General features: G+C 39.2%; 1 protein-coding gene across 1 annotated transcript; it reads right to left on the reverse strand.

The window, feature by feature from the left end:
* Nucleotides 1–1,992: 1,992 nt before the first annotated feature.
* On the reverse strand, nucleotides 1,993–2,409 carry LOC147487809 (uncharacterized). Its single transcript, XM_086574148.1, has one exon. The coding sequence runs from the start codon at nucleotides 2,407–2,409 to the stop codon at nucleotides 1,993–1,995; it is 417 nt and encodes a 138-aa protein (XP_086430274.1).
* Nucleotides 2,410–11,818: the final 9,409 nt, after the last annotated feature.

Consider the following 11,818-nt stretch of genomic DNA (forward strand, 5'->3'; position numbering starts at 1 on the left):
TACGTATATGTATACTTTCTATATATTAATAATGAAATTATTTGCTGACCCCATTTGGGATCAATTACCAAGATTATCAATGTAAAGAAAAGTATAGTATATAGTAAGTTACCTAGATTTGAATTATTTGTTGGGTCAGTATTTTTTCTTTAGATTATTTCTTCAAGGGAGTGAATTTTGTATGTCCATATTTGTAGTTGGTAATTCTACCATCCATGGGGTAAAGAAATAAAATGTATATAGTAAGTTATTATGCTCAAATATAGAATGGACTACTTGTACACGAAGCAGATCCTAATATATTTGTTCGTGGATCCTGTTACCTTACTTTTAATTATATGACCAAATGAAGACATGCTATTTGGATTTTGTTAACTAATGTTTTATTATATGACCAGGATGACCAAATCAGATAACTTGTTGAAAGCGGTAAAAAATTCTGATTGGAAATAGTATTGTTTAAACCACGCATCAGGCGCATAGCATAGAAGCAGCAAAACAGTGAATTGCATAGAATTCCTTTCAAAGTCAATCACATTAAAAGGATGAAAGCTAATTGAATGTCATGTTTTGCTGCTGGTCGTGCACGCTGTATTTAGCAAGATGGTAGCATAGGAGTAGAATTGGTTGCTTCAGCTGCTACCTATATTGAGCCAACCGGAACGGGCCTGCACCACTTGAGAATTAGGATCCTGGTTACAAAGAAATGGAAAAAAGAAAGGTACAAATGAAAAAAAAAAGGGGGTTAAAGAAATCATTCAACATGAGGAAGTCGTGTTCTTTAGATTTTTTAGAAATCAGGAACTAACACTCTGTCGTAAAAGGCAAAATAAAAACAATTCTCCAATCGTACCATATTTTAGTTGCAGTTAACATTCCCTCCCTAATAGAACTAACACCCTAGAATGGCACAAGTAAGCTTATTTGACCTAGAATAAAAAAGCAAAGTTCCATTTTGATAGTATAGAAAGAGCAAAGAAGGAGACCTAACAGTAATCTGAACTCAGGGTCTCTGTTCATCACTAATGCCAAGCATGGGGATTTCAAGTGGCTATAGTGGCATGGTAGGGAAATCCGATAAATCGAGAATTGAAGCAAAATACCCAGCCCTATTGTTCAAGCAACACCTAACTGCATATGTAGGGAAAATATATGGAATGATACGTGGATGGTTTGAATAAAGAGATCGGATCATTCTTGAACCTTTGCATCTGAGGTAGTACTTTGTCTTAGCATCACCTAACAATTTAGAGATAACATTTAGCATTTGACCAATCTACAAACTCTACTAACAGGCCCCAAGATCTGCAAGGGTGAGATCCATAAGAGGGTTGACTAAAAATTTGCATATGAGCATTGTTGCAAAGCAGGCAGCATCAAGCATAAACTGGCAAAGCATAGTACAGAGAATGTGTAACTCGATGCATGTAATGTGTGGAAAATCATGTAAGTAAAAGCTATTCATAATATATCATGTCATACTATTACTTTGACTATATATGGTTCAGAGAAATACTGTATGGTTATCTCACATGAGATCTGCAGGTCCCATACCGCAGCTTTTCAATAGGTAAATTGTTTCTTCTGAAATTGGACATTTGAGTGATTTGAACCTGTAGAATCAATAAGTAAATTTTCAGCTCAGTTACAGTCCAGCTTCACAGAGTAGTGCTTAGTGAATAAGACGAAAAACAGGAGGACGACAAATAAATGCATGCAGCTTAATACCCATAATACTAAGATCATGTTCAAAAGTTGATCTAACTCATCTGCCCATGAGTGATTCATGTGCCACAATACAGTCATCGATTATAGACATTTGTTTTAAGAAAATAGTAGTGCCATTATTAAGGTGCTGATAATGCCTAAGTGCTCTTATAAACCCACGACCAAAAAAGCCAAGATGTACAGTACAATCAAGAGGAGGGTATAGTTATGTATACCTAATAATAGGCAATGTAAGAAATGCATAGACATAAGCCGGCTTTACCTTTAACGATGCTTCTGAAGCACGCCGGGGTATACAATGTTGGTGGTGCAATTGGATGAATCGTGTGGTAGTAGGACCGTAATTCTTTTTGAAGACGTGCACCTAGAAAGTGCGACATAGAGCTGGCCATGACTGAATGCTGGGGTCTCTAAGTTGATGCCGACATACTTGACTGATTGTCCTTGAGACTTGTTGATTGTCATTGCAAAGGCCAGTCTAACGGGAAATTGCCGTCTCGACATTTGAAACGGCATTTCAGTTGTTGATGGCATTAGGGATATCCTTGGAATAAATACAGTATTTCCAGCCTTGGCTCCAGTTATGATCATTGCTTCCAGTACTCTACTTTCGCAGTGTAATACAATCAGACGGGTTCCATTGCAAAGCCCATCTCTTGGGGCAATATTCCTAAGCAACATTATAGGGCAGCCTATTTTCAGTTGGAGATTAAACGGTGGAAAGCTTGAGGGATCTAGGGAATTTAAAAACTCACTTGGGTATGTGGATCCGTTGTTTTGAGGGCTTGTAATATCATCGACAACTTTATCTGCCACTAAGTAAGAAATCTCTTGACCGGGGAACAAATTCAGGGCCGCTCGGTTAACGACGCTGACATCGTCATTTCGAAAGCGACTAGGATGGTTCTTTCGAGTCCAAGTAAAACTGGTGTTGCCGCCCCAATCACACATTCAAATCGGGATAAACCGACGAAATAAGATCCCCTATGTCAAGTATTAAGCCAGATCCCTATTGGCAACTCAACAATATCTAAAGGATTCGTGCCAATCTAAAAAAATTGAGAGAAGTTTGAGTCAAGAACATGCCTTTTTAATCTTTAATTTTTATGATGTTTTGATTTGTAAAGTACCTTGATCAAGTAATCTCTGGCCGGCATTATTAGGCTCGACATCTCCAATCTCATGTTATGTACCAAGTGCAAGACTTGTGCGTGTGTGTCCATTTGGGATCTTTCTCCGATGTTCGACGAATTGTTTCTGCTGCCTTTTTGGTACAATAGGCAACGCGTTTGCTGAAATCTCCGCCTAGAACCATAGTAATTCCTCGAAAGGCTTTGAATTTTCGGATATCCCTCGGTGTTCTTTCAACGGCTTCGACGCAGTTGTTCAGTCTTTGCATGGGGACTTCATCCCAAATAATTAAGCTAACTTCCTTGAACGATTTCAAAGATGTATGGAGTTTTTGAAAACCCGCGAGAAGGTGTTGTCCATAATATCCGATTGGGAGGCAAAAAGTAGAGTGTCGGTCCCGCCACTTTGACAAAGAAGAGCGCGATGCTATCCCCGACAGACTTAACATTGATGACAATATGGCCTTGATCGCGGCAAGTAGCAAAGACAATTGTGTTGTAGACATTTAACGCTTTTTTTCGCCCCATTTGCACCATTTAGGAAGAAAGTCTCTCCCATATTGTTTTGCTGAATGAATCTGTTATCTCGGTGTGGGCATGAAGTTGTTCAAGATTCGGGCATTCCAAATTTGCATTTGCCTCTTGTTCAAGACCTTCTTCGCAATTCCCTCTGCTCCCAAATAAGTCCGTTCCCACCAAATTTGGTCCCAATCTTTTTTGGTTGTGGCATGTCCGGGAAATTAGATAAAGTCTTACCCGCGAAAAGCAACTTGTTAATTAGGAACAAACCATAATCGGCTATTTCCTCTCAGAGTTGGACTATGGTTGTTAAACTTGGAACGTATCATGTGAGCGGATCGTCACAAATATCGTAGAAAATTCATTCCATAGTGTTGCGGGACTAGTTGGGGAACATTCCAAAAGGATTACGTTGAACAATCTGCCAGCGGTTGGTATCCGGGTCTTCATCACCGACGCCTCTTGTAGACATTCTCCTCCTTTCGTCGTCGGATTCGAAGTCCACGGCAACGATCTTTGCTTTGAATGTGTCATGCTCAAAGCCGTCAACCGTCATGAAGATCTTCAAATGATGTTGGTCCTCTAACTAAACAGCCAAGAGTAAAGGCGAAGGAAGCGTTCTCCGGCATTTGGATTTGCAAAGTACATTCTCCCAATAGCATAACCGTGGTCCCTTAGTTTCCAAATCTTTTTATCTCTTTTCCGGACATATCATCGTGGGAACTCCCGGTAAGTATATCTACGGGCACCGAATCTTCGCACAACATTTGAAGAAAGCCGTTAGAGTTGATCTCGATTTATAGCTCTTTGCGAGAACTGTAGCCCTTGACTCCTTTGCATTGTAAACAACTTGATGCATCCCTTCCAAATGAACCGACCTTTCAGCGTGTGGTAACTCTTTGTGCAGAGGGGAACTCGAAGAAGGCGCCATGCAGCCGGGTGGCCCGACATACCGTGCATCAATGTCTTTGTTTTGATCTCATCATCGGTACCAACAATAACCATTGTTGCCCTATCATGCCCTTTGTAAATGTATTTGTGAATGTATTTAACTGCACGAACCGATGCACAAACTTCAACATTTATATGGCAGTTGAGCAGCTCTGATAAGTGGGGGTTGTAGGGGGGGCGACATCTCGGTTATCAACTTTGCAATCAGCAAGCACCTCATATTAGTTCGGTATTGCGTAGATGCGTAAACTGGATATCCAACTTGATCCATTGTAGTTTCATCTGTAAAAGCGCGGGGGTAATGTTTTGTACAACGACCATTCTCCATGCAGGGGGCCTTTGGATTTTTAGGTCCACATGGGCCGTGTACCATACACCTCTTCACTGTCTCGAAAAGATTAGGTTCCGAGATAGGGTTTGGGAACTCCGCAGAAACAATCTTATTGACTTGATTGGCATTACGGATCTTATCGGGTTGCTTGAGGAAGATGAGGCGTGCATGTGTGGCGATCCTCGTTTTGGAACTTCGATAGTGTAGACGGATGCAGCTTTTTCGCCAAACACGCCGTTATTTTTTATCTCTTCCATTATTGCTTTCCTTTTCATTTGAATACACGGGCAACCACCTCAGTCCATCGACGCCAGCAGTTTGGTGTGGTTTGAGAGCTCTTATGATTTCTCGCCAATTTGGATTTTTTATTTCTTTGTTAGGAATACATCACGGGTGTTTGTTGTATCTCGTGAATGGCCATTGAGTCTTGGTAGATCTCATACATATGTCTTGGGCTACCCGTGTGAGATGATGGGAGAATGTAACGCTGGCCAACTTGATCAAGAGGCAGGCCGTCTGCTGTAATGTCCGTCAAACCGTTGTACACTTCCGCACGAATGTTGTCTTGATTCAGGCAAATATAGCGCAGGCGATTCTGTTCAGTTGCAGCCCAAGCATCAACTATCCATTCTTGGTAGAGGGAGCCTCCCCTGAGTATGGAAGAGTATTCAGTTGGACGGTCAAATAAACGGTATGAATAATACTGTACTTGCGTTAGTCTGGCATCACTTGGGCAATTGTTCTTGACATCCCATTGTCGCAAATCCGGTGCCCAACCAAGGTCTCCTATAGGGAAAAGAAGTACATAATGAAGAGGTGTATAAGCAGGATGACATTCACTTATCCTCTCTAGTCCACCTTCTTTGTAGTGAATAACGATGTCTCGTAACATATCATACTTTGTCTCATCACCGGGTAATACCACAGTGATTTCAGAAGTTGCCGGGAGATTATATCGGCAGCGATCCGTTCTGGAGTGTATTGTATGAAGGCTGGTATATTGTTGTCCGCCGATGCACTTGAACTTAAGACCTCATGTGCATTTTTGAAAAACTTTGACCACGCATTTGCCTGTACCAAAACACCTTGTACAATACTTAGCACCTCCTTTAGTAAATGCTTATTGCGTTGTTGTCGATAATCCAAAGCCGCGCCAGCATCATAAATGTATAACTGGGTGTATTTTGGGTCGACATGTTCATTAGGTAAAAGTGATCCAATCTTATGGCAGAGCTCTCCATGTATAGTGAACGACTTTGGTCCACGTCCTTTCAAGATTCGGTCATTTGCTTTAATGCCAAGACTGGTGAATGCATTGCAAGCATTATATCCCCGAATGTTCTTCCGAAAATCACGTGAAAGCCAATCGTTACCTTCGAAGAGTGATTCAAGCGGAGGCGATGGATCAAGTGAGGGCAGTTTTATTTTTCCTTGGAGCGGCATGATCCGAATAAAGGTTTTTTAGTTGAACTGGAGAGTTGCTCTGGCGCTCCAATGTAAAAGCGAAGCAAGACCGACATTGAACATCTAGTTCCCCAAGGTAATGGACTTTCGACCGGGATAGAAGGCATTGTTTGGTTGGATTTTCAAGTTCGTCAATGTCATAGTATTCTTCGGCAGAATATTCGGATGCTTCTTCAGAATTTTCCTCGGGCCTAATAGCGCCTTGAGCGGGAACATCCGGCTCAGTACTGTTTGGAGGCAAATTGTTTGTGGAGCTAATTTTGGTTGGGAAAAAACAATTAGTATAGTAATTTATAATTGTTCATAACGGGAATAGTTAAGTTTGGACATGCTACTTACATGTTGCTCGTTAAGGAAAATGACCCAAGATGAAAACCGGGGGTGAAGTTACGTGTTGATAGAGGGAAGTGCTCATGCTGAGTTGCGCCAGAAGAACATCCACCATATGACGGTCCAGCAGGGTCTGAGTTGATGTACGGCTGGGGTGAAAGAGTCTCAGCAATTACAATATGCTTTCCTTTATCTGCTCGCTCGGTGGTTGTAGTGAAATTTGTTGCATCGATAGAATGTACTGCTGTTTCCATTGTGAGGCCGTGAGTTAGGGAAGGAGGATATATGCGATCCCTTTGGGTGGCTGAAACTCTTAGAGCTTCCTCCCGTTGACGACGTGCACGTTGAGCTATTGAACGCCGAGAGGGTCCTAACTGAAGGAGCGAATGCATGTTCCATGTGGACATAGATGGCGCTGCTAGACTGATAGTTGACTGGCTATTTGATTCACTGCGGACTGTAGCCTCATGAGATAACCGGTGTTGTGTTGATGAGTCTCCCATAGTTACATCGGATTCCATTGTGTGGGATAGTGCACGCTGTTGGTGTACTGGAACAGGGCCAGAAATAGGCATCCGTAGGGCCTTAGACAGATTCATTCAAGTTTAAAGTTTGATTATAGATTAGAAAACCAATAACGTGGGAATAAGTAGGAAAGCCAGTACATGAAAAATCTGTTTTAAAGGACATCTAACCTCAAGTTGGGCTGCTCGTTAGTTCTTAATGTACTCTTGTACAGTTTCATTATGTATGTATGATGATGCTTGGGTGTCCATGGGTTCTATAAACAGTTTGATAAGATTGGGGTATTAGGTAAATAAGGACACAGAATAATAATCTTGGCGTATATACAATTTGATGATAAGGTCCACGGAAAGCAAAATTATGAGACAACATCGTCAACTTACAGTTTAAAGTATAGTAATAATGGGAACCAGCATTGGATTACCGAATGCTTAAAAAGACTATAATCCATTATAACGATAGCAATGAACTAACCTTGATTTCACTCAACTTGGATTAAGGTATGATTCATTTGGAGCGTAATAGAGAAGGGCGTAATAATTAGCATCCAACACCGATGTAATGAAAGACAAAATATGTTATCATTAAAATCAGGTTCAGTGTGATGATATTCCTATGACTTGGAGTTCTTTGGATATTCCTATGACTTGGACCAATCAATGTACCAACTCCCAAATCATCCCATCCAATATATGAGCGTGACTATAATCCCGGTAGTTTTTTCCATGAGGCAGTATTTGTTGAATATAGAGAATAAACAATTGTTCCAGAATAAAAACTTACAAGTTGGAAGAGCGCGAAGCCAAAGGCGGACGTCTTGTTTAGGTTTTGCAGAGCCACTCATTTACTGATAGACTTCAACTCCTAAACAAACCTTGACAACATCAACACTTTCCCTGCTGGCCACTATTTCATCCGGTACTAAGTCTTTGGGTGCAAACAAAGCTCTTTCAAGAGCCCGCCCCATTATCTGAAATTTGCATATGAGCGAAACAAAGATTAACAAACAATCCAAATGAAGCACAAATGCACAATAGAAGTAAAACCCAATGATACACTTTCTAGATTGTGAACTCAAAACCCAAGGAAAAAAGAAATACTGGGATTAACATAAGGAAAAGGTTGACATTATCCATTTCGAAGGATTTTTAATTAGCAAAATCAAACAAAACAACCAAAAGTGCATTCTAAAAAAGAAAAAATGAGAACTGAAGTATGTAGATCTGAGCGATATTCAAAGTCCATGCTTGAGGGCAAGTGATGCGCAACATTTCAAAAATCACCCAAAGATGAAACTCGAAATGTAAAATTCACAAATACTCGAAGCATGAAACAAAGATTAACAACAATCCAAATGAAGCACAAATGCACAATAGAAGTAAAATCCAATGATATACTTTCTGGATTGTGAGCTCAAAAACCGAAGGAAAAAAGAAATATAAGATTAACATAAGAAAAAGGTTTACATCATTCATTTCCCGAAGGATTTTTTAATTAGCAAAATCAAACAAACACAACCAAAAGTGCATTCTAAGAAGAAAAAATAGTAGAACTAAAGTACGTAGACAACATTGATATCCAAAGTCCATACTGACCAAGTGATGCGCAACATTTCAAAATCACCCAAAGACATGAAACTCGAAATGTAATCACAAATACTTAAAATTGAGCCTTCCAAAGGGCTATTTGTCTACCAAAATTTAGCAAAGAGTATCCAAAGTTCATTATAAGGAAAAATGAAAATCACACTTGCATCCAAAGTGTATTAGTGAAAATCCCATTCAAGATGAAGACATGTGGAAAAAATACTTGTAAGAGGGGCCGATTAATACGGGGACATGATATAATCGGAATAAGAAGTGTCCTTAGCAAAAAAAGAATCGGAAGTAGCTGACAAACTTTAGATAGATGCTATACTCTTTCATTGTATTAGCTCAGGTGTTGAAAAAAAGCTTCATTTAGGCGTGTTGAACGGTTCATTAAAACCGGATATCTTAGCTCCGTGACGTGGGTGTGCTTTCAGAGCCCCAAATAAGCCGTGCATGGAAGTTGGCATCTATTCTTTGGTGATAGATTATGTACTATACTTAGGTACATCTATGGCGGAACCTCATGTGGCTAGAGTAGCCGCACTTCTAAAATCCGTTTACAGGGATTGGAGCCACAGAGCAATCCGTTTTAGCAATCATGACCACCGCGATATGCTCGGTTAACGATAACACACATTTGAACAATAAGAGATTCATGGACTGGATTGTCTGCTACAACTCTAAACTTCGGGGCTGACCACCGTTCGAGTGTGAAGTTTGTCGAGATCGGTGAATTGCTGATTCGACATTCTCGCCAAAAGCTATCATGTGGAAAATTAAATATGTTAAACCAGGAAAATGGTAAACACGACAAAATGACTCAAAAGCAATTGGGAAAAAGACCCATCTCGGTTTAAGACCCATCTAGGAAATACATACGACATAAACCTGGTCAAGAGTCACAACATAAATACCAAACATTAAGTAAGCAGCTATGTCTTAAAACATGCTCACTACGTGTTGGATCAATTTAGTTTTAAGACCTTGCTCCAGGAGTATCTGCTTACTAACTCTCGTGCAAATTGAAAGAAACACTAAAAATACCGTAATGGCCTAGTCTATTATATTCTTGTATACATAAGATTAAGACTAACAGAAAGACCCAGGCAGCAGGTGCGGCACCAATATTCCAATATCACTAAGTGTGCATACGTAGGGGTTGACGTTTTAGATCATGGCAGCATGTGCAAACCACGCTTACTTAACAATTTAATCCAAAACCTCAAATGTCAAAATGTCTTGCCACATATTTAATCACCTCCGTTGGAATTCATAACTTAGCATTTCAAGATTCGACTACCCGCATTAAAAAAAATTAGGTTGCCACATCCAAACAAAAAACGACGACTTTTTTTAACTAAGGTGCAGAATATTTTTGGTAACCAAAAATGACAAATGACCAATTTCGAAACCCAAATACCCAAGATTGGGAAATATATTAATAGATGTGACGCTAAGATTGTTTGTTAGCAGTTACAAATGGTACTGGTTACCAGGAATGCTTAACATATCTCACAAACACCTAACCCAAACTGAGCCACGCATAAACGGCTAAATTGTAAACACCTTAACCCAAACTGAGCCACGCATAAACGACTAAACTGTCAAAATGTTTTGCTACATATTTAGTTACGTCAATTGGATTTCAGAACATATGGGCAATCAACATAAAATGCTGTAAATGGCACATGCATCATATCACTGTGGCTACAGTAACGTAGGCCAATTTCAGTAAAAAAAGATAGCACGCAATAGTAAATTACGTAAGGTTCTGAAATCGAAAACTAATGTAAGGGAAAGCAAATTGAATCATGTAACCTGAAATCGAAAACTAATTGAAGGAAAAGCAAATTGAATCAAGTAACCTGAAATCGAAAACTAATTGAAGGGAAAGCAAATTGAATCAAGTAAAGAACCTGCTGGAATCCTGGCAGTAAGAGTTCGGTAAGCCGAGGCCGCAAATCTTGAGCGAGAAACAAACAGAGAACATGAATTGTTAAATGAACAATTAGAAAATCATGTAAAGAAATAGACATTAGTAATAGAAAAGCACCTCTTTGAACAATGGCGAATCTGGAGCGAGAGTTTAGCGAATTGTGAGAGAGCGAGCGAGCCAGGTTTTATACTGAGAGTAGAGGAGCAACTTAAGGGAAAAATCATGGTTGTTTTAATAGCAATCAGTATTGGCTGAGAGAAATGAGTCGTTGTGAAATTAACTCCTGCCGTTTCTTTGTTTCTTTGAGAGCTTGAAAGGTGGGAGCGCTAGACTATGCTATTACTGGAAGATGAAGCTGGATCGTTCACGCTCTCAATTTAATCTCTCGTGCTAGAGTGTAGTGTGGTTGAAGCCCAAGCCCATACTTATATTTGAGAAATGTACATATTTAATTTAGAATGTATATATTTGAGAAATAAAACTAATAAATTAGTTGTTAAGTTTGTTTTAAATGCAATAATTAAATAGGAAAGACCCAAATGGGAAAGAAGAGCAATAATTATTTGTTTTAGTAATTGAAAATTTTGATAATGCATGCATGCATTGAATTTACAACATTTAATTCATTAAATAAATATTTTTAAATGCCTTTGAGAATTAGAAACGGTTTCAAAACGTTCTAAGTCATACACGTGTCTCTCTTCAGATCCCCATGCACATCAAACACAGATCCCAAGACGATCCCGGCCTCTCTTTGTCCTGCCATTGTGTTTTATTATAATAAATGATATAATATCATTGTGATCTTAAGGCGTGTGTCCTCTATGCAACATTTTCGAGGAATTATTACGTAAATAAGGTTAGTGTTATATTTATGATTGAGTTGCTATGCAATAATATGAAAATGTCTTTGGATAAATTTGAGATATGTTTAAATGGAAATATTTCGTTGGACTTTACATTGACAAGTTAAAGAATTCTTCTGGTCATGAGATGCATTGTGATAATTCTAAATCTTGTGGTTTAGTGTAATGCAATTATTTATTTGGCATGTGAAAGAATGAAAGTTGTTATGAGATGCATGGAGATATTTCTAAATATTGTGGTTTAGTGCAATAATTTATTGACACGTGATGAGGTTGAAATTTTAAGAGACATAGACATAAGTTTGAATAAATTACGTAACGAAAATCCTAGAACCTAGCTATCACAACTCATGTGATTAGCCCTTTGTGTAGGGCGTACGTAATATGATTAGCCCTTGTATAGGGCGTATAAGATGTTGATTGACCCATTTGTAGGGCAATCGTAGTTG

The sequence above is a fragment of the Coptis chinensis genome, chromosome 7 (assembly GCF_015680905.1).
Source record: "Coptis chinensis isolate HL-2020 chromosome 7, ASM1568090v1, whole genome shotgun sequence".
In the NCBI taxonomy this organism is placed as follows: Eukaryota; Viridiplantae; Streptophyta; class Magnoliopsida; order Ranunculales; family Ranunculaceae; genus Coptis; species Coptis chinensis.